General features: G+C 53.8%; 1 protein-coding gene and 2 long non-coding RNA genes across 5 annotated transcripts; 2 read left to right on the forward strand and 1 right to left on the reverse strand.

Moving 5' to 3' along the window:
- The first annotated feature begins 2,399 nt into the window (after positions 1–2,399).
- Positions 2,400–5,619, forward strand: ZNF579 (zinc finger protein 579). Of its 2 annotated transcripts, none has more exons than XM_070387121.1 (2): positions 2,400–2,549; positions 3,511–5,619. In XM_070387121.1, the coding sequence occupies exon 2, from the start codon at positions 3,513–3,515 to the stop codon at positions 5,193–5,195; it is 1,683 nt and encodes a 560-aa protein (XP_070243222.1). In that variant the 5' UTR covers positions 2,400–2,549; positions 3,511–3,512; the 3' UTR covers positions 5,196–5,619. The 2 variants fall into 2 exon arrangements, with proteins under 2 accessions (XP_070243222.1, XP_070243223.1); XM_070387122.1 differs by lacking the exon at positions 2,400–2,549 and adding an exon at positions 2,573–2,848.
- A 138-nt stretch (positions 5,620–5,757) lies between these two features.
- On the reverse strand, positions 5,758–13,712 carry LOC138991729 (uncharacterized). Of its 2 annotated transcripts, none has more exons than XR_011467591.1 (5): positions 13,471–13,712; positions 10,305–10,470; positions 7,635–7,752; positions 6,669–7,014; positions 5,758–5,983 (listed from the first exon to the last, which is right to left on the reverse strand). It is a non-coding gene; the product is annotated as an uncharacterized lncRNA (long non-coding RNA). The 2 variants fall into 2 exon arrangements; XR_011467590.1 differs by having other exon boundaries at positions 6,669–7,017.
- A 3,016-nt stretch (positions 13,713–16,728) lies between these two features.
- LOC138991730 (uncharacterized) lies at positions 16,729–20,613 on the forward strand. Its single transcript, XR_011467592.1, has 3 exons — positions 16,729–16,923; positions 18,337–19,007; positions 19,371–20,613. It is a non-coding gene; the product is annotated as an uncharacterized lncRNA (long non-coding RNA).
- Positions 20,614–21,683: the final 1,070 nt, after the last annotated feature.

The raw sequence follows: 21,683 nt of genomic DNA on the forward strand, positions 1-21,683 counted from the left end.
CTGCAATGGGAAGCCAGTGCACCACAGCAAAGACCCAGTGCTGCCAAAAATAATTAAATCAAAAAGAATGAGGTGTTGACACAGGCTACACATGGATGAACCTGGAAAACACTGTAAGTGAAAGAAGCCAGTCATAAAGGACTGCACACTGGATGACTCAACTGATATGAAACAGCCACAGTAGACAAGCCCATAGAGACAGAAAGACGATTATTGGTTGCCAGGAGCTGAGGGGAGAAGGGAATGGGGAGTAACAGATTAATAGATCTGGGTTTCTGTCCAGGGTGATGAAAAAGTCCTGGAACTAGACACTGGAGTTGATTGTACAACTTTGTGAATGTTCTTAATTTCACTGAATTGTACACAGTTCCAATTGGCTAAAATAGTAAATTTTTATTTTTTATTTTTTGGCTGTACCGCAAAGTATGTGGGATCTTAGTTCACCAACCAGGTGTCGAACCCACACCCCCTGCAGTGGAAGCCCAGAGTCCTAACCACTGGACCACCAGGGAAGTCTCTAAAGTGGTAAATTTTATGTTATGTGTATTTTAACAAATAAAAATATACACACGCACACATTCATATATTGACTACTAGTTTTAAAACATAAGGTACTCCTGACTGCATAGATCTTTCCCCTCCCCTGACTGCCTCTCCCTTCTCAGAGGTCACCCTACCCCAAATTTGGTGCTTATTGTTTCCATGGATGTGTTTAGACTTTTGATCCTTAAAATACAGCATTATCGACCCACTATCATCTCTCTCATCTCTTTGTGAGATAGAGACTTAGACCCACCACTTTGAAACTCTCAGGACCTCACTTTACTGCTCTGTGAAATGGGAGAGTAATGTTACCCACTTCCTAACAGGCTGGAAGGGATTGGGGGCAGGAGGAGAAGGGGACGACAGAGGATGAGATGGCTGGATGGCATCACCGACTCCATGGACATGAGTTTGGGTGAACTCTGGGAGTTGGTGATGGACAGGGAGGCCTGGCGTGCTGCAATTCATGGGGTTGCAAAGAGTCTAACATGATTGAGTGACTGAAGTGAACTGAACTGAACACGAAGAGGAACAAATGGGTTTGTGTTTGTAAAGCACTTACATTGTAAGTCATCATTTATTTTCATTTCATTCCATACTTTGTGAAGTATGGAACACATTCACTATGGTTTCAAGTTCCAAAAGTACAAAAGGAGAGAGTGTAGTCACTTTCAGTCCTGGGAGTTAGACAATGTTGCGAGCTCTTTGCTCTCCTCCCAGTTCTCCCAGTTCACCCAGACACAGCCTGCTGATAAGTGCAAACGGGGCAGGCTGTGCTCCGTCTTCCAAATTTTTCTCTGTTATCACTTGGAACCTTTCCATATTTTTACACAGCAAACTTCTTTGTTCTTTCTTTTATGAACACACAGCATTCTTCTGGGTAGATTTATCACTCAAATCCCTGACCAATGGGCATTTAGTTCACTTCCCCTGTTTTGAAGCAAGGCACAATACTGCAACGATTAACCTGATACAGACACCTCTCCTGGCATGTTTCTGAGTAGCGCTGGTATATTTCTTTCCTATTTCCATTTGCTCCTCTTCCCATTTCTAACTCTTGGTTTTCATCCTGCGGGTTTCAGCAGAAACACTGTTGCCTCCAGGAAGCCCTCAGGGGTCACTCTCACTCAGAGGCGAGTCTGCTCCGGTAATCCCACGGCATCCTGTTTCCTGCCTTGGAGCACACTCTCCAGGAGGGCAGGAGGGCCTGTGACTGTCTCCTGCTCCGTCAGACCGGGAGCTCCCTGTGCACTGGGTCCGGTGGCCTCTGTCTTAGCTACTTCAGCTCCAGCACCAAGGACAGAGCTAGCTCATAGTAGGTGCTCAGTAAACACCGGTGGCTTCGGATGGAGTGAAAGTACGTAGCACAATGAGTAACTGGTTTCTTAGCGTCAAGTGGATAGCCACGGGGGGGTTAATCACGGAGGGCGAGACTGAGGCTCACAGAGGGAACGTCGCCTTCTCAGGCAGCCGCGTGACGGCTGCAGCCAGGTTCCCGTCCCGATTGCGGAGACTTTTCCGTCGCCTGTCACTCAGGGCCGCATTCACCATCTTTCCCGGCCACCCGCCTCGCCCCGCACAGTGCCTGGCGCAGACAGGACCTGATGAATGTGCATGTGTTGAAGGAATGAATGGGTGTGTGTGTGGGGGGGTGGGTGTGGGTGTGTGTGTGTGTTGTGAGAGGTGGGGGCTGACCTCCTGGAGGCAGAGGACGGGCCCTCAGCCCCCTCCCCTTAGAGGACCCAGGCGTCCGAGCCGCCCTGCGTCCCCGCCTCCTGGGTCCCCCCGTCCACCCGCTTCCGGCCTCCCCGCCAGCCTTTTCCCCTTCCAGGCGCGGACGAGGAGCCGGGTTTCCGGGGGGAAGGCTTAGGCGGCGACACCGAGGCGGCCTCCTCCCCCGCCCCCGCCCCCACCGCGCTCCGGGGCCCTGCCTCCCCGCCACCGCCGTCCGCGCTCGGCCGGCCGCGGGGAAGGAAGAAAGGAGCGGAGAGGCGGAGGGCGCGGAGGTAAGGGCCGGGCGCCGGGCCGAGCCGCGGGCCCAGGGCTCAGAACCCTGCTGGGGAGGCCGCTACCCGCCGCCCCGATTCTGCTGATCACGCCTGCGGGGGGCCGAGGGCTCGGCCCGGTGGGGGGACGGGCCCCCCTCGGGGGCCGGGGGCTCCCCACCCAGCCCCAGTGGCCTTTCCCGGGGGGGCATCCAGGCCCGGGCCCCCAGCCCCCTTCTCTCCCTTGTCTCAGGCGCCCGGCCCCCTCCCCCAGCCCTCTCCACCCCCGGGGACCCCGGAGTCCACACCCCCCACCCCAGGTACTCAAGTCTAGATGCGGGTACCCAGCAATTCCTCCCCAGCTCTCGCGCACCCCCAGCCCCCGGAATCCGGGCCCCTGAGCCCCCTCCCAGCCCAGGACTCCCAGCCCTCCTATCCCGGCCTCTCCCAGCCTCTGGCCACCCGGGCACCCACACTCCATTTCCGGGGCCTCCGGACTCTGCCTCCCACCCCCTACTCTCTGGCACCGGGGACTGTGTCCCGGCCCCTCCCGGCAGGCTCCGGCCGGGTCCCTCCGGAGGAAAAGCGCTTCACCGACTTTGCCCCCGTTTCTTCGGTCTGTCTCCGTCTCGTTCTCTGTCTCCCTGTCTCTCCGAGCTCCATCCTGCTACAGTCCCGCTGGCCTCTGTGCTGGCCCCATCTCTGCCTGCATCTCTTTGTTTTCTCTTCATCTCTGTCTCTGCTGGGTGTCCCCATCTCTCTCCTGCTTTCTGCTTCTCGCCGTCCCATCTTCCTGCTTCTCCAGGTCTCTGCCTCTCACCCCGGCCCCTTTCCTCCGTCTGTCTCTCCCTCTCTTGCCTCGCTAACCCTCTGACCCTCTCAGTCTCTCCATCGCTCTGTCTCTGCATTTCCGCACCGCCCCCCCCAACCCCACCCCCAGCCCCCGCAACAATATCTCTGTCTTTTCCCTTTCTCTTTACAGGCATGGATCCGCAGCCCCCTCCACCAGCCCAGGGCAGCCCACCTCACCGGGGCCGGGGCCGGGGCCGGGGCAGAGGCCGTGGGAGAGGCCGAGGCCGTGGCCGGGGGGGCGCCGGAGCCCCCCGGGCGCCCCTGCCCTGCCCCACGTGTGGCCGCCTCTTCCGCTTCCCCTACTACCTCTCCCGGCACCGGCTGAGCCACTCGGGCCTGCGGCCCCACGCCTGCCCCCTGTGCCCCAAGGCCTTCCGCCGGCCGGCCCACCTCTCCCGCCACCTGCGTGGCCACGGGCCGCAGCCCCCGCTGCGCTGCGCCGCCTGCCCTCGCACTTTCCCCGAGCCGGCGCAACTCCGGCGCCACCTGGCCCAGGAGCACGCAGGAGGCGGCGTTGAGCTGGCCATCGACAGGGCAGCCAAGGAGGCAGCCGAGTCCGGCTGGGGCCCGCAGGACAAGGCCGCCGAGCAGCCACTCGGCGCCGGAGCCGAGGAGGAAGACGCAGCGGCTGAGGAGGAGGCAGCGGCGCGGCCCGAGCCGTGGGCCGCGGGGGAGCCAGGCACGCCAGCGGCCGCCACAAGCGCGGGGCCCCGCGAGCCGGAGGGGGCCGAGGCCGAGGCCGGGGCGGCGGAGCTCAGGGCCGAGCTGGCGCTGGCGGCTGGGCGGCAGGAGGAGAAGCAGGTCCTGCTGCAGGCCGACTGGACGCTGCTGTGTCTCCGCTGCCGGGAGGCCTTTGCCACCAAGGGCGAGCTCAAAGCGCACCCGTGCCTGCGCCCCGAGGGCGACCAGGAGGGCGAGGGGGGACCCCCGCCGCGCCCCAAGCGCCACCAGTGCTCCATTTGCCTCAAGGCCTTCGCCAGGCCCTGGTCGCTGTCCCGCCACCGGCTGGTCCACTCCACCGACCGCCCCTTCGTGTGCACGGACTGCGGCCTGGCGTTCCGCTTGGCCTCCTACCTCCGCCAGCACCGCCGCGTCCACGGCGCGCTCAGCCTGCTGGCCCCGCTGCCCGCAGCGGCCAAGAAGGACGACAAGGCGGTGGCAGTGAGCGGCCGGACCTCAGGGAGGGGGCCCGAGGGGGGCGAAGGGGCGGAGGGCGGGCCGGGCGGGCAGAACGGAGGCGAGGCGGCCCCGGCCCGGGCCCCGGCCGGCGAGCCCCGCTTCTGGTGCCCAGAGTGCGGCAAGGGCTTCCGGCGCCGGGCGCACCTGCGGCAGCACGGGGTGACCCACTCGGGCGCGCGGCCCTTCCAGTGCGTGCGCTGCCAGCGGGAGTTCAAGCGGCTGGCCGACCTGGCGCGCCACGCGCAGGTGCACGCGGGGGGCCCGGCCCCGCACCCCTGCCCGCATTGCTCGCGCCGCTTCTCCCGCGCCTACAGCCTGCTGCGCCACCAGCGCTGCCACCGTGCCGAGCTGGAGCGGGCCGCCGCCGCGCAGCAGGCGATGCAGGCCCCGGCCTCGCCACCGCGCGCCCCGCCGTCCCCCGCGGGCCAGGAGGCCGAGGGGCTCCCGCTGCCCCTCGACCACATCAAGGAAGAGCCGCCATCCCCGGGGTCCCCGCCCCAGTCGCCGGCGGCGGCACCCCCTGTCTTCCTCAGCGCCTCCTGCTTCGACAGCCAAGACCACTCAGCTTTCGAGATGGAGGAAGAGGAGACTGAGAGCAAGGCTCACCTGCGCGGTCTGGGGGGCCTGGCCTCCTGACCCGCACCCACCCCCTTCAGCCCCACCGTGGGAGCCACCCCTGGTTTGCAGCATGGAGGAGGGAAGTGAAAGGAGAGGAGCCTCCTCTGTGAACCCACCCTCCCCTTCCAGCCCTCGACACTAGGGGCGGGGGCTGGACGCCCCTCAGTCCCCATCGCCCACCCCCAGGCCCCTGATGCTGGTTAGAAACTGCTCGCCCCACGTCTGTAGGCAGGATTCTGAGTCGGAGGCGGAGGACATTGGCCAGAGGGATGGAGACTGAAGGGGGGACCCCCCCCCCCAGCCTGGCTGCCTCCCCGTTTCACACACTGGACACCATCATCTCTTTGGAACTGCCGAATCCTGGGGTGGGGGGCAGTCCCCAGTGAGCAAAGGTCTGTCCCTGTCCCTTTGTCCGTCTGTGAATAAATGTGAGTTTGTGGAACTGGAGAGAGTGGGGCTGTCTGTACGGGGAAGGCCGGTGGGGTGGGGAAGTCGGGAGCAGGGCGGCGTCTGCCAGGCCCTGAGTCTTGGCTCAGAGTGGAAGAAGGTAGAGCCCCACTTCAGGGGACGTGGGCCCGTGAGCCAAGCAAGACACTCATGAGAAAAGCCAGGGGTGGGAAACAACAAGCTGCCCTCTGCCCAGGGGTCTTTGGGGACCCCTACATGCACTCATTCACCGAATACTGCCTGGGCGCAGCGTGAGGCCCTGGAGACGTGAGAAGAGGAAAGCCACTCTGCGGGGACCCGGGACTGCCACTCAGCACCGGCTGACACGGTGTAGCCGCAGGCCCCAGGCGGTGCTCCCGCTGAAACGGAAAATAATACATTCATGATAAAATAATTAAAACAATAAGATTAAACACTCCTCAGTCACACTGTTTCAAGTATCCCCCTGTGGCCGGTGGCTACCCGGCTGGACAGCACAAATCTAAAACATTCCACATCACCAAAAGCTCCACCAGAACCTCGCTGTCCTAGGTAATAAACCAGTCTGCACCACAACATCAGGTACTGATAAGGGCTTCCAGGAGGACTGCAGGGCGCTGTGCAGACGGAGCCCAAGGGGACGGCAGGGCCTCTGGGGAGATGACCTCTGACCTTCTGACCTTCTGACCTTCTGACCTGAATGAAGAACCGGTGGAAAGAGGGAAGAGCAGGGGCAAAGGAGCAGGTGTGTGTGTGTGTGTGTGTGTGTGTGTGTGTGTGTGTGTTGGGTGGCTTCTCCCTGTTTAAGAAACCACAAGGAATCATGGGTGGGTGGGCAGTGTCATTGTGTACACAGCCTCGAGGTCTGCGTGTGTGTGTGTGTTTAGCCCATTTGTTTAGGTCCTAGTAGTGGAGAGGGGATGTCTCCAGGCCAGTCCTCCTTAAGCTCCCTCTCTTTCCTCCTACCAACATCCTGCCCCCACCCCCGCCCCGACATGGGTGCCCGTCGACGGCTCTCTCACCCTGTGCAGAGAGTGGCCCTGACTACTTAGGTTATCTCCACACCTGGGAGGCCAGGAGAGGGACGGGTGACATCATCCTTGTTTTCCAGAGCAGCAAACGGAGGCTCGAGGCTCAGGGAGGGTGTCTGCTTCCCTGGTGCGATGAAACACTGGCAGAGAGAGCGGGCAGGAGGGAAGCTGCGAAGATGGGGGCTGAGAGGCAGGCCGGGGAGACGATGACCACTCGGCACTTTGCAGAATTCCCAGATGTAACGAGACGCATTGTAGCCGAGCCCTTGGAACGGTGCCCGCACGTGGGAAGGTCTCCATTTGTGCTGCATTCACCACACTCCAGGCTGCATGTTGGCGCCAAAGACCAGAGGAACACCTGCCCTCGGGGAGCTCACAGACTGCTGGGGAGGTAATCACATATCGGCACGAATAATGACAGTTTCCAAACAAGCCCCATTCTCCAGTGCACCAGATCCTACCTGAAACTATAACTTAACCTTGGGTGCTGGGGGAAAAGGGGCTGGGGTATGTTTCCTTACAGGCCAGCCACCTCCCTCCCCAGGAACCTTCAGTGGCTCCCTATTACCACACACCAATGGCGGGCCAGACACCGTTTCAGCACAATCTCACAGATGAAACTGCTTGAGGAAGGTGATTACACAGCCCCGTTTATAGAAGAGGCAAACTGAGGGTTCATGCTAAGAAGGCATTTGTCCTACTTCCGTGATCACTAACATGAACTGAGCCCTTTGGATCAACGTATTACTGTGGGGAATTCCCTGGAGGTCCAGTGGTTAGGACTCTGGACCCCTACTGCCAAGGTCCTGGGTTCAATCCCTGCTCAGGGAACTAAGACCCCCACAAGCTCCATGGCATGACTGAAAAAAAAAAAAATCACTTTGTGGAAAGAGTTGAAGACAGTGGTTGACACCTGGGGGAAAGTTTTTGCTGCTGTTTCTTTCTTATTGATATAGATATGATCTCAGGGAATCATAGTTCCCACAGGGAACATCCTCACCATTTTCCAGAGGAGTTAACACCGCTTGGAGCAGGACTCTCTTGTCCAAAGTCCCATAGGTAGGCAACGGTGGATGCGGGATTCCAATGCAGGCTGGACTGGTTCCACACCCTGAACCCTGCACCAAGCCCATATGACCTTCACAATCAGCTCCCAGCCATATAACCCACCTTTCAAGGCCCCCACACACACATCCTGGCCTCCAAGCCCCAAGGCACCCCCACTACAGGTGTGCCCACTACCCTCTCCCACCCCACACGCTTACTCATACTTCAAGACACTACATCTGAAGAGAAACATTCCTAGAACAAAATATAGGACATACGGCAAGAAAAGGGCCTTAGAGACGCAGTCCACGTCTCCCGTTCTACAGATGAGAAAACTGAGGCCCCTGTACATGGGACAGCCCCAGGAAATTGTAAAACAACCAAGCGATTGGTATTATCGTAAAGCAATATTAGGGCTGTTCGTGAATCTTAACTCTGTGTTGATTGCTGTCTTTCCCTGGAGTGAGCATTTTACACAGACGATCTTGTCACACTTGATCATAATAATACAGAGCAGATTTCTTGAGTATTTGCCCTACGTCTCTAAGGAGATTCATGTAAATTAGCTCACAGTCTTCACAATGGCGTCATTAGAGAGATACCATTATAGGCTCTGTTTTTTTCTTCTTAAGCATATTTGTTGAGGTGTCACTTACATTCCACAGAATTCACTCATCTTAAGTGTGCTGGTCAATGATTTTTTGGTAAATTCACAGGATCATGCAAGTATCACCACAATCCAATTTTAGAACACTTTCATCACTGCTCCCCACCCCACCCCGCTCCAAAGATCTCTTCTGCTCATTAAACGCACTTCCAACTTCCACCTTTAATCCCAGGCAGACACAAATGTACTTTCTGTCACTAGAGACCTGTCTTTTCTGGACATTCCACAGACGTGTGTCACACAGCACATGGCCTCTTGTATCTGGTCTCTTTCACTTGATGTCCTCAAGGTCCATCCAGGTTGTAAATTGTATCAGCATGCCATTACTTTCACGGCTGAATGATATTCCATTCCATCCATTCATGGGCCTTTGGGTTGGATCCATTCTTTGGCTCTTACAAATAGTGCTGCTATGCAATGAAGGCACAGACGTAGAGAAAGGACTGGTGGACACAGTGGGGGAAGGAGAGAGTGGGAAGAACTGAGAGAGCAGCACTGAAGTATATACATTACCATGTGGAGAATTAGACAGCCTGTGGAACCTTGCTGTGTGACACAGGGAGCTCAAACCCAAAGCTCTGACGATCCAGAGGAGTGGGAGGTGGGAGGGAGCTTCCAGAGGGCAGGGGTGTGTGTGTACCTATGGCTGGTCAGGCTGATGGATGGCAGAGACCAACACAATACTGTAACGCAACTGTCCTCCAATTAAAAATAAATAACTTTAAAAAACAGTGCTGCTGTGAACACGTGTGTACAAGTCTTCCTGTAGACGTGTGTCTCCGTTTCTCTCGGGCAGATTCCCAGGAGCGGAATTGTGAGGGTGTGTGGGAAGTTTAAGGTGAGCTTTCCAAGAAACTGCCAGACTATTCTCCACCTACAGTCCCACCAGCGAGACACGCAGGCTTCCCAAGGGAGCTCTATTTTCCTGAGAAGGAAACTCTAGTCCAGAGACGTGAACGGACATGCTCAAGGTCTGGTAGGAAGCGGCAGTTCTCAATACGACCCCGAGCACTGTGGTCCCAAAGCCTGTGCTCTTCCCCGCCTCCCACACCACCACTTTCTAGCTCTTTTTCTACTGAGGTAAAACAGAACATAAAATTTACCTTTTTACCCCTTAAGTGTGCAGTTCAGTGGTATTAAGGACATTCACATTGTCATGTAACCATCACCATCTTCAATCTCTGGAACTTTTTCATCATCCCCAACTGAAAATTCTGTGCCCATTAAGCAATGATAACTCTCCATTCCCCTCCACCTGGCCCCCAAAAATCACCCTTCCACTTCTTGTCCCTACAAATATGACTATTGTAAGTATGTAAAGAAAACTCTTCTGTCTTTCTTCTCCACTCTACTCTAATGCTACTCATGAAATACTTCATCTCTGATACTCCTAGTCATCAAATGTCTGTGGCATTTGGTCACACATCAAGCAATTCATTATCAAACTTTTGTTGTTTAGTCACTAAATCATGTCTCACTCTTTTGCGACCTCATAGACCGTAGCCCACTGGGATCCTCTGTCCATGGAATTCTCCAGGTAACAATACTGGAATGGGCTGCCAGGGGATCTTCCTGACCCAAGGATTGAACTCGCGACCCCTGTACTGGCAGGCACTGGCAGGTGGATTCTTCACCACTGAGCCACCTGGGCCGTCTAGAATTCAATTCAGTTCTGACACTGTCCACCCAGAGATAACGTCAGATCGCACAGGGTAAGGGCTCAGCCCCACAAGACTGTATCTCCTCTCCCCACCTCCAGAACCAATCCAAGTCTAGGTTGTCACCATGCCAATGCCTGTGATTCATCCTTATCCTGTTCATTCATTTATTCATCCTAAACTCTACGGAGCGTCTTGTGTTTAGAGGTCAAACATCAGCAGATCAGCAAACAACCTCACGCTCCGGTAGGGGATGCATATAAATATACTCAGGACATCAGTTCAAGATAATACTTACTGGGCTTCCCTGGTGGTCCAGTGGTTGAGAATCCGCCTTGCAATACAGGGGACATGGGTCCAATCCCTGGTCTGGGAAGATCTCACATGCTGCAGGGCAGCTAAGCCTGTGCGTCTAGAGCCTGTCTCCACAGTAAGAGAAGCCACCACAATGAGAAGTCCGTGCTCTGCAATGAAGGCCCAGTGCAGCCAAAAAGTAATGAGAAAATGAAATAAACAAAGAAAATGAAATTTAAAAAACAAAGAAACAAAACACTGAACTCCCACTCTGGGCTGGGCACCGTGCTAGCTCACACGCTGTCTAATGAAACAGACACGAGGCCGTTCCCACGAGGGGCGTCCTTCCTGGCGGGAGGAGACAGACATGAAAACGCAGTGATCAAGGAAGAGACAAAGCATCTTCAGAGGGGATGATGTTGTGGAGTGGGGAGATGCGGGACAAGGTGGGGGTGCAGTGGGAACTCCAGGCTGTCCAAACAGGAGCTGAAGGAGGGGGCCTCGAAGATAACTGGGGACGTGTCCCAGGGGAGGGCAGAGCGGCTGCAGAGGTCCTGAGGTGAGACTGTGACCCGTGTGTCCTGGGAGCAGAGAGGCCAGCCTGAGCGGAGGCAGAGACGGGAGAGGAGATGAGCGAGGGGACGGGACCAGATCCAGCAGCAACTCACAGGAGCCTGCTCTCTGCTCCAGTGAAGTGCAGACAGCGCCTCGCAGGGACTCGTGAAGAGGCTGGCAGGACCTGATCTCCCTTTCCCTTTTAACACTTTATACATCTGTTTATTTAGGCTGTGCCACGTGGGTTGCAGTCTCTCAGCCCCCCAACCAGGGATTGAACCCAGGCCATGGCAGTGAAGGCACAGAATCATAACCACTAGACCACCAGGGACCTCCCCGTCCATCTTTTAAAAAATAAATAGATTTTAATATCTAAAGCTGCCGGGAGCAGGAGCTCACCCTTGGCAAAGGTCATGAGGAAGGAGGCTCGGCATACGCAAAGGCGGGATCGAGCCTCAGGAGTCCCCCTGGAAATTCTCGAGCATCTACCCCCAAAACCAGAGTCTGCCTACTTTCTGCTTTGTGCTCTCACCTACACCTCTGACTTTACGGGGGGCTGTCCCCCACTACCTCTCTCTGAAAAAAAGAGTTAATTTACAGCTCCAGTTAATAAAGTTCCTGGGTGTGATAGTGTTTCAACCTAGAAACTCCTTTGGAAGTCCTCTAGCCTGCCTGAATAGGTTTTTCCGGCCACATGTGATTGCTCAGAGCCTCCCAACTGTGAGAGGCACGAGATGTTCTAAACTGTCTAAATACAGATTCCTTTGAGCAGTTAAAAGATTGATTAGAAATTGTATTGGTGAAGGGATTTTCACTTGTTGGGCCAATGTTTGCTGCTAAGTCTCCATATCCCACCTGCTGTGTTCTTGGCAGTGTATTGATTAATATAATTGGTGTAAGTAGTAGCTTTAATGTTTGTAACCTTGGACCTTTGAGTTGGTTCTTTTTCTGGTTGTGGCCCACCGCAACTTTGCCCTATGGGAGTGCAGCTTTGATGCTTTCGGAGGGTGGCGCCTGACTAATCACCTTTAAAGAAAAATAAGTTTTCTGAAGAAAGGGTCTTAAAATGTTAACAGGCCTCCGGGCCAGAAGATGATGCAAATCACCTAAACTTTTGCATATGATAAGTTTGCAGGAAGAAAGCCTGGCTTACTTCTGACTCTACCCCTTCCCCCATTATCCTCTGCGCACAACTTAAGGTATAAAAACTACTTTGGAAAATAAAGTGCAGGCCTTGTTCACTGAAGCTTGGTCTCCCCATGTCGTTCTTTCTCTCACCTTCTGGCTGAATTATTCAGCCTCATTTCTCCACTGAATTTCCTCACTGAGCTATCCTTATTTAACCACTCTTTATATCTTTAATTAACGCTTAATTGATCTATTGTTTCCTGATGATCGCCGAAGCCCTCTCCCCTTCGAAACCCCTGACTCCACCGGGGCTGGACCCCGGCATAAAGCCATTTTAGGTTCACAGAAAACTTGAGGAGAAATACAGACAGTCTCCATCCACCTATCCTTTAAAAATGCATTTCAAAGCAATCTGCAAACATGAGTCCACATCACTGCTAAACACTTCAGCATGTGTATCATCATATCAAATATTTACCTAACTTCCTTGTCCTATATAAAATTTAAATTCATTGAAAAGCATGCAGGTTATGTTGCTGCTGCTGCTAAGTTGCTTCAGTCGTGTCTCACTCTGTGTGGCCCCATAGATGGCAGCCCACCAGGCTCCTCTGTTCCTGGGATTCTCCAGGCAAGAACACTGGAGTGGGTTGCCATTTCCTTCTCCAGCAGGTTATGTTAACATCCAATAAACCTTGAGAGCTTACAGAAACACCTAAGTAGCACAGATTCTTCTTAAATAACTTCTTCCTTCTGGAATCATTTTTTTTTTGGAATCATTTTAAATGTACAGAGAAGTTGCTATGATGGTACTGAGGTTGGGTACCCCTGACCCAGGTTTCCCGAATATCATCATGTCCTTACCATCCAAAACCAAGACGCCAATATCAGCAGGTTTCCATCAACCAAATGCGAGCCCTTCCTCAGATTTCGCTTGTTTTCCCTATTGTCTTTCTGTCCCAGGACCCCCACCCTCCGCCTCACCCCCAGGACACCGTGAGGCCTTCGGTCCTGCCCCCTGAGCCTCCACTGGTCTGTGTTCACTCCTGAGGCTGCCTGGGTCTTGCACGACCCTGGCCGTCCAGAGCGATTCCTGGACGATAGGCCACGCCCACGCGCCCCGTGGCTCCTGGACGCAGGTACCCCCTGACGTCACTGAGTATGCTCCCCTCACCTGGAGGTTTGCATGCTGCGGAGTGACCCCCACCCCAACCGCTACTCTTTGTTAACAGACCGCTGAGCGCAGCTCCCCGCCCCTCACGGAAGGGAGGGGGAGAAAGGTCCACCTTCTGGAGGGGACTGTATCCAGATACGTTTGGGGGGAGAATTCTTCTGTCCCTTCTGTTTATTTATGTATTCAGTCATTTATTTGAACCCGAATGGCTTCACAGCTGTTTCTTTTATACTTTGAGGGACAAACACCACGTTATCTCATATAAATAGTCTACATTACAGTCCAATGCCACCTTATGAATCCCATAGAAACTCACCTGTGTTTGATTGCCATGTGTTGTCAAGGGAATGAAGCACAGGGAACTCGGTGTCTTGTAGTAACCTATAAGGGAAAAGAATCTGAGAGTATGTGTGTGTGCAAGCGTGTGTGTCTCTGTGTGTGTGTAACTGGGGCTTCCCCAGGAAGAGTCTGAAACTGTATGTGTGTGTATGTGTCTGTGTGTGTATGTAACTGGGGCTTCCCCAGAAAAAGAATCTGAAAGAGTGAGTGTGTGTGTGTTTGTGTGTGTAACTGGGCTTCCCCAGTGGCTCAGTGGTGAAGAATCTGCCTGTCAGCTCAGGAAACGCAGGTTCGATGCCTGGTTGGGAAAGATCCCCTGGAGAAGCGAATGGCAACCCACTCCAGTATTCTTGCCTGGAGAATCCCATGGACAGAGGAGCCTGGTGGGCTACAGCCCATGGGGTTGCAAAGAGTCGAATGCAACTGAGCATGCACACACTTGTGTGTAACTGTGTAACTGTGAAGCAGTTTGCTGTGTATCTGAAACTAACACAACACTGGAGATCAAGTACACTTCAATAAAAAAATCAAAACCAGAGAGAGAACCAGTGCTGAACGGGAAGCAAGGGCTTCTGGCCAGCATGTGACGAGAGACGAGACTTCAGCCTGCTGATCAAGGAGGGCTTTTGAGGAGAGGTAACTGGACACTTGGGCTTCCCTGGTGGTTCAGTGGCTCAGTGATAAAGGACCTGCCTGCCAATGCAGGAGACCCAGATTTGATCCCTGGGTCGGGAAGATCCCCAAGAGGAGGGCATGGCATCCCACTCCAGTTTTCTTGCCTGGAAAACCCCATGGACAGAGGAGCCTAGCAGACTACAGTCCATGGGGTCCCAAAGAATCGGACTCAACTGAGCAACTGAACAATGATTGGGGATTTGTCCCAGACAGGCTGAGGAGCTGAGCCAGGGAGGGGTTCTGAGGCCCACAGGGTCGGCCACCTGCCCGGAGCTCACCCGCCTCTCCCGGGCACCAGCCCCACAGCAGCTTCAGCCCTCTGCTCTCAGCAGCCCTGGAGGGCAGTTTGGAATTCAGCTGCCAAGGCCAAGTCCCCAGCCTCCTGTGGCCTCTTATCTCGCCACGCCCGGCCCTGTGCCTGGCACCGACCCTAGCTCTGCAAATACTCCCGGCCACTCACCCGGCCGCCCGAGCCCCCGCTGCCCTCCTCCACCCTCCTCCCAAAGCAGCTCTTTCACCTCCAGGAGGGAGGGTGCACTGGTGGGTCCTGGCGGGAAGCCAGGGACGTGACCCGGCTGGGGTGGCCGGGAGAGAGCTGAGCGGCCTCCAGACTTCTAATAATGGGATAATCAGCACGCTACTACTTGTTATCTGGCCTGTTTGCTGGCGTCAGGCACTTCACACGCCTTTTCTGGTTTCATCTCCACAACAACTCGCTGGTTACCAGCACAGACCATGCTGCCTGGCCTTGTGGCCAGGGACGGGCCAGCCTCTTGGCCTGGAATGACTCCTCCCCCTCCCCCCCAGGAGGCCCACCCTGTACCCCAGTTCTCTAGGGAGAATTGTTAGATGACCCCCAAGATCCCTGGTCCCTGGGTGACCACACACCTCTTCCTAATTATTCAATCAGATGTGGATGTCGGTGCTGCTGTGAAGGGACATTGAAGCTGGAATTAAGGTTCCAAATCTCAGATAAGAATTGGCTCTTTGGTGGATTTGGCCTTATCAGGTGACCTCCCAGTAGGAAGTGTACCTTCATTGGCCTGGTCCCAGCAGGTGACCTCCCAATAGGAATTGGCTCTTTGATGGGCCTGGTCCATCAGGTGACCTCCCAGTAGGAAGGTCTCTTCAGTGGGCCTGGCCTCATCAGGCGACCTCCATTGCAACCTCTGGAAAAGGAGACTCAAAACAGGAGGGGTGTTCAAAAGCAAGGAGATTCTCCATTGTTACCTTTGAAGGTAGAGGGGATCCCACAACGAGAGGGTGTATCTCTGTGTCTCCCACTCAATTTTGTTTTAAACCCAAAACTGCTCTTAAAAATAAGTTTACTTTAAAAAAGAAATTAAAAAGAACCCCACAAACCAAGAAGGATGCTGATAGTTCTTCCACAATAATGACTGAACATCATTCTGTTCCATACAGGACAGGGGGTGTTAAAATGACATGGGTGTCCAATACCTCAGGTCACTGGGGCTTCTGGTTAGAATGCGTGATTCACTGGGACAGGAATTGTTTTTATCTCTTTATTGAGATACAGTTCCTAGACCCTACAATGCGTCCATTTAAAGTGTACAACTCAGGGGATTTGGTGTCATCACACACTTGTGTGACCATCACCACAATCAATTTCAGAATACTTCCATCACCCCAAAAAGAAACACTGTAAAAGAAGACAAAATAATAATAATTAAAAAATAAAACAGAAAGAAAATGAATAAAAGAAACACGATAGCCCTTAGGCATCCTCCTCATTGACCCATCTCCTGGGCAACCATTTCGTCCCCTCTCCATCTCTGATATTTGCCTCTGATGGTGGGGGTTGCACACTCTGCTCTGATGTGTCCCCAAAACCTGCAGTCCTGCTGGCTACATCCAGCAGGCAGGTGCTCCACAGTTGAATGTAACTTGGTAAAGCAACCACCTGCCAATGCAGGAGACACAAGAGATGTGGGTGGCTTTGATCCCTGGGTCAGGAAGATCCCCTGGAGGAGGGCATGACTACACACTCCAGTGTTCTTGCCCAGAGAATTCCATGGACAGAGGAGCCTGGCGGGCTACAGTCCATGGGATCGCAAAGAGGTGGACATGAGTGAAGTGACTTAGCACACACGCACTCAATCTGTTTTTGAGTTCCAGTCACGACTGCTCTCTCTCAGAGCCCTGTCTCTCCCTCACCCACTGTCCAGCAGGACCTTTCAGAGTCACCTCCGTTAGAGCAGGAAATACACTGCTTCACAGTTGCCTGTGTCCTTGTCCAGGGCACCCTCCGGACTCCTCTGGCCAGGGATGGAATCTACCTGGTCCTCTTGGCTCATTAGGACCCGGGGATGTGGGTGTTGCCTTTGAATGGAAACCAGAGCAGTCAGCACCCTCGACACACACGTGTCCCCAGCCTGCGGCCCAGCAGAGAGGCCCCGGGGGTGAGGCACGGAGCCCACCTGTCCCTGAGTGAGTCCTGACTTCGCAGCTGACCCCCAGCGGGACGCCGGGCAGGAGATTTAATCTCTGCGAGTCTCCCTTTCCTCAACTATAAAACGGAGCTAATAATAGGACCTACCTCTTCCCCATGGCTGCGAGGATTAGCACAGGGGCTGGTAATACACAGAGCTCCGTAAATACTGGCTATAATTATCGCTAAGCATGCGGGATTTATGAAGCCGTGACACACGCCCTTTGCTGGTCCATCCAGCGGCCGCCTCGCCCCGCACACGTTTCCGGAGGAGAGGGAGCGAGATGCAGAGCGCCTCCGGGGACTGTGAGTCCTTCCCCGTGACTGGGGTGTTGGGTGAAGCTGGGTGGGGCGGCAGATAAGACGGGGCCAGTGCCAGCCCCGAGAGGGCTCTGAGGCCAGCCTGGGGACCGTGGTCTCTTTCCCCGAGGGCAACAAGGAGCCAGCGGGTCGTCCTGAGAGGCTGAGGGACAAAGGTTATCTCTGAGCGTTAGGAGGATGGCTTTGGGGGTGACAAGGGGCGGGGGGAGACTGGAGGCCTGCAGGAGGTGGAGGCAGCAGGGTGGCCCACATGGGAGACGAAGCGGCCACGACCTTGGCCTGCAGCCCAGTTCGCGTGGAGACTGCCACGATTCTGGGCCCACCGCCTCTAGACTTCTAGAGAGATCTGGGAGGGTCTGCAGAACCGCTTTCGTCTGCCAGCCATGTGCTTCCATTTTCACAGACGCAAAAGAGACAAGCGGAACGTAATTGTGAAATGGTTTCGTTCACCCCATACGGTGTATTTTTTCTCCTTACTCACGGTAGTAATGCTGTATAGCCCGGCATGAAGAAATGAAAGCGTTAGTCGCCCAGGTCGTGTCTGATTCTTTGCGACCCCATGGACTGTAGCTCCGCCCAGGCTCCTCTGTCCGTGGGGATTTCCCCAGGCAAGAATTCTGGAGTGGGTTTCCATTCCCTTCCCCTGGGGGGATCTTCCCCACACAAGGATCGAACCCAGGTCTCTGGCATTGCAGGCAGATTCTTTACCACTGGGTCACCAGGGAAGCCCCCTATAGCGGCATAGTGAACCCTGGATAACTGATCCTGAACTAGTGCAGGGTGGGAGGGGAAATACAGGGTTAGGCTCCTGATAGACTTTGATCACGCTCTGTTGTTGCTATTAATTGATTTATACATAATCTTGTTTTATGTGTGTTTCCACTTAAAGGCACCTTGTCTAATGCACACTGTTGACTCACTGACATTGAACTCAGAGCCAACAGTGCTCTCACTCACGCCCAGAGGAAGCTTATCTATCGTTTCCTCCATAAGGCATGTCCCAGCTCTCTTAGGCTTTTGAGACAGCATTGGGCTTTATGTTTGGGCCTGAGTAGCGGGTGTTTGAAGCAGTAAAATCACCAACAAAAAGCCCAATACTGCGAAAAAAGAAAAAAAAGATGGTCCTTTACTGCGATGCAAGCTTGTTCCCCCTCAGCTGGGAACACGTGTCAGAGAGGAGAGGTGTTGGCCGCTCTGCGCATGCGCCGGGGGCCACAGCGGCATCTCAGTGGATAGGCGAACTGGCAGATACAGGAATCCGCCCAACGATGAGCTCGACTGTATATCCAAAACATTATCATGTCATCATGTAATTAATAGAAATGTCACCCACAGATAGCTTACATGCTCTTTTTCGTGCTAAGTCTTTGAAAGCCGGGGTCTGTTTTGTATTCACAGCGCATCTCAATTTGGCCTGGCCACGTTTCAAGTGCCCAAGAGCTCCACACGGCTGGTGGCTGGTGTATCAGTGCAAGTCCCTGCAGCTTTCTTCAGACTCTCCAAGGGCCCCGTGAACTCAAAAATAAAAATTGGAAAAGCAACATCAGATACGGCCATCTTGGAGAGAGCTGTGTGGAAATACCTAAGAATTTAGCTGCGCGTTCTTCTTTCCACCCAGAAATTCCACTTTGAGGCCAGTGCACCATGAAGTGTACTACTTCACACCAGACAACCCATATAAAAATGTCCTTTGCACCCCTGCCTGTAAGAGCACCATAGGAGAGAAAAAGAAAATGTCTGTGCTCAGAAGAATGCATCTGTAAAGCACAGCATGTCCACACACTAGATTCTTCAACACCTTTGCAAAGAAAGGAACCTGAGGTCCCTCTAACAACACGGAAGAAACGCAGAAACAGGGTTGAGTGGGTGAGGACAAAAGCAGCCTACCAAAGGTCAGGGACCTGATACTATTTATACAACATTAAAAAACATGCAAGGCAATCCTCTAGGGCAGTCATGGATTCATACATATGTAGCAAAAGTATCTTCTTTTTTAACATGAAGAATAACAAACGTCTCCTTAGGGACGGTGGTTACTTCTGGGACGGAAGGGGAGGATTTGGAGAAAGGTAAGTGCACAGAGGATTCCAATTATGTTTGAAAAGTTGTATTTCTTCAGCTGCACGCTTGTGGGCAGGGAGGCACTAGTTATGCTTATTTGGGATATTTTGGGCGTGTGTGCCTGACACATTCTTTTGCACAAGGAACCACAGCAAAGTTTTGTGCTGCTACATGACCTGGTCAGACAGACAGTGAGGGGGCATGTGTGGCTTTGAAAAATACTAGAACTAGGATCACAGGTCGATGGTGAGGGTTCTGTGAAACTCCTGGATGGGGGGATAAAGCCCCCAGAACCGTATCTGGCCTGTTGTAACTGTCATCAGCGTGTCTGTTGCCGGAAATCATATGGATAAGCAATTGCTCTATTCTAGGTCCTACGTCTCAGAGAAGGCAATGGCACCCCACTCCAGTACTGTTGCCCGGAAAATCCCATGGACGGAGGAGCCTGGAAGGCTGCAGTCCATGGGGTTGCTAGGAGTCGGACACGACTGAGCGACTTCACTTTCACTTTCCACTTTCATGCATTGGAGAAGGAAATGGCAACCCACTCCAGTGTTCTTGCCTGGAGAATCCCAGGGACAAGGGGGCCTGGTGGGCTGCCGTCTATGGGGTCGCACAGAGTCGGACACGACTGAAGCGACTTAGCAGCAGCAGCAGCAGGTCCTACGTCTAGTGTCTTCGTCCATTATTTTATTTAACAGTGTTTATTCAGTGTATGTGCTGAAACTGAAGCTCCAGTATTTTGGTCACCTGATGTGAAGAGCCAACTTATTGGAAAAGACCCCGATGCTGGGAAAGATTGAAGGTGGGAGGAGAAGGGGCCGACAGAGGATGAGATGGTTGGATGGCATCACCGACTCGATGGACATGAGTTTGAGCAAGCTCCAGGAGATGGTGAAGGACAGGGAAGCGTGCTGCAGTCCACGGAGTCACAAAGAGTCAGGCGTGACTAAGTGACTGAACAACAACAACAACAAAAATCCAGTGTATGTAGAAATAAAGCCACCCACCCCGTGGGTGTGACTGAGACAGACGTGAGTGCCATCAACACAGGAGGGCAGGCGGGGAGCCCAGTCCTCATGATGCACCATGATAACCGCCAACAGTTAAGGTTTCCCAATTAAAGTCTTACTCTTTACAGATGAAACACACTGATTTAATGGTAGGGCTTTTCTTTCTTTTTATCTCTTTTTTTTTCTTTTGGCCCAAGGATGGTGGGGAGTTGCAGGGTTGGGGGGTGCGCAGGTAAGCTATCAACTGCTCAACCTTTGAAATACAATTTTTTTGTGTTTGTGGCTTGTGGGATCTTAGTTCCCCAACCAGGGATCGAACCTGGACCCTTGGTGGTGAAAGCGCAGAGTCCTAACCACCACGGGACTGCCAAGGAATTCCCTTTTCCTTTCTTTCTTTTTTATTTTGAAGTGGAAGTTAATTATTTATGTCTTTGCTATGTTAAGTGGCTTCAGTTGTGTCCGACTCTTTGCAACCCCATGGACTGTAGCCCGCCAGGCTCCTCTGTCCGTGGAATTCTCCAGGCAAGAATACTGGAGTTTTTATGTAATCTTTATTTGGAAAAAGATATCAAGTATATAAATAACATATAAATAAATGCTGGATATAATGTATATGATAGTACATACTGCATGTGTGTGTTAAGTTGCTCAGTCGTGTCTGACTGTCTGTGACCCCATGGACTGTAGCGCACCAGGCTCCTCTGTCCACAGGGACTCTCCAGGCAAGAATACTGGGGTGGGTTGCCATTCCCTTCTCCAGACATGGTGTATATAATATCAGATCACGTATATTGCATTTATTATTGTGTTAGATACAATCAACATACACCATAAATGTATGCTACAAATGTTAGATGTTTCTTTAACAGTACACTCTGAGTAGGACCAGCAATCGCTCCCGTTTCTTAAGGAGGAAACGGAGGCAGGGAGGCAGCTGGACACTTGGCCGGGGGTCAGAGGCAGGAGGAGGTCACCAGCAGAGCGCCTAGGCTGGAGAGCAGAGGCCATGGGAAGGGGAGGGGAGGCCCAGAGCCCAGCTTTACCCAGGGGTGTGTGCACCCAGGGGCCAGGGCCGGAGCACCCCCTCCCCCTGCACACCTGCCTCTCCAGGTCACTCCGGGTGACCCCATGGGACAGTGTTACTAAATGGGGAGGTGCAAAGCTCTGCGGATCATCGGTGAGCCTCTGGTGGAGGGGGGGCAGGTACTGGGGAGGGCGGAGGCCTGCAGCGGCCCCTCTGACCCTCACCCCAAGGGCCCAGGTGGCCAGCTCTGCAGCTTGATCTCTCAGCTCCCGCCCAGCAGCTGGCCTGCAGGCACCCGCTCTCCCACAGCCCTCCCCACACACTCACAGCCGCCCCAGGCCCCCAGGGCAGGGGCTCAGCTCCAGCCTGCATGGTTGGGGGGGTGGGGCAGAAGATAGCCTGGAGTCTCCAGAAACTCGGGGACCCTAGCGCTGCCTGTCGCCACCTGCTGGCCCCTGACTCAGTTTCCCCATCTGTAAATTGGAAGCCATCATTTTATTCAGCAAAGACTTGTAAGGAGGACTTCCCTAAGTCTTGAACAGAAAGCAAAAAAAGAGCCAGGGAGGGCCTGACACCAGATCAGCACTGAATGAAAAGTCTCCAATGCATTATTTAATTTTAGTTTTTGAATCAGTAATACGCTGTGT

Source organism: Bos mutus, chromosome 18 (assembly GCF_027580195.1).
Source record: "Bos mutus isolate GX-2022 chromosome 18, NWIPB_WYAK_1.1, whole genome shotgun sequence".
NCBI classification, from domain to species: Eukaryota; Metazoa; Chordata; class Mammalia; order Artiodactyla; family Bovidae; genus Bos; species Bos mutus.

What these genes read in the sequence shown, in the direction of transcription:
- ZNF579 (XM_070387121.1), top strand. Translation starts at nt 3,513, where the DNA reads ATGGATCCGCAGCCCCCTCCACCAGCCCAGGGCAGCCCACCTCACCGG.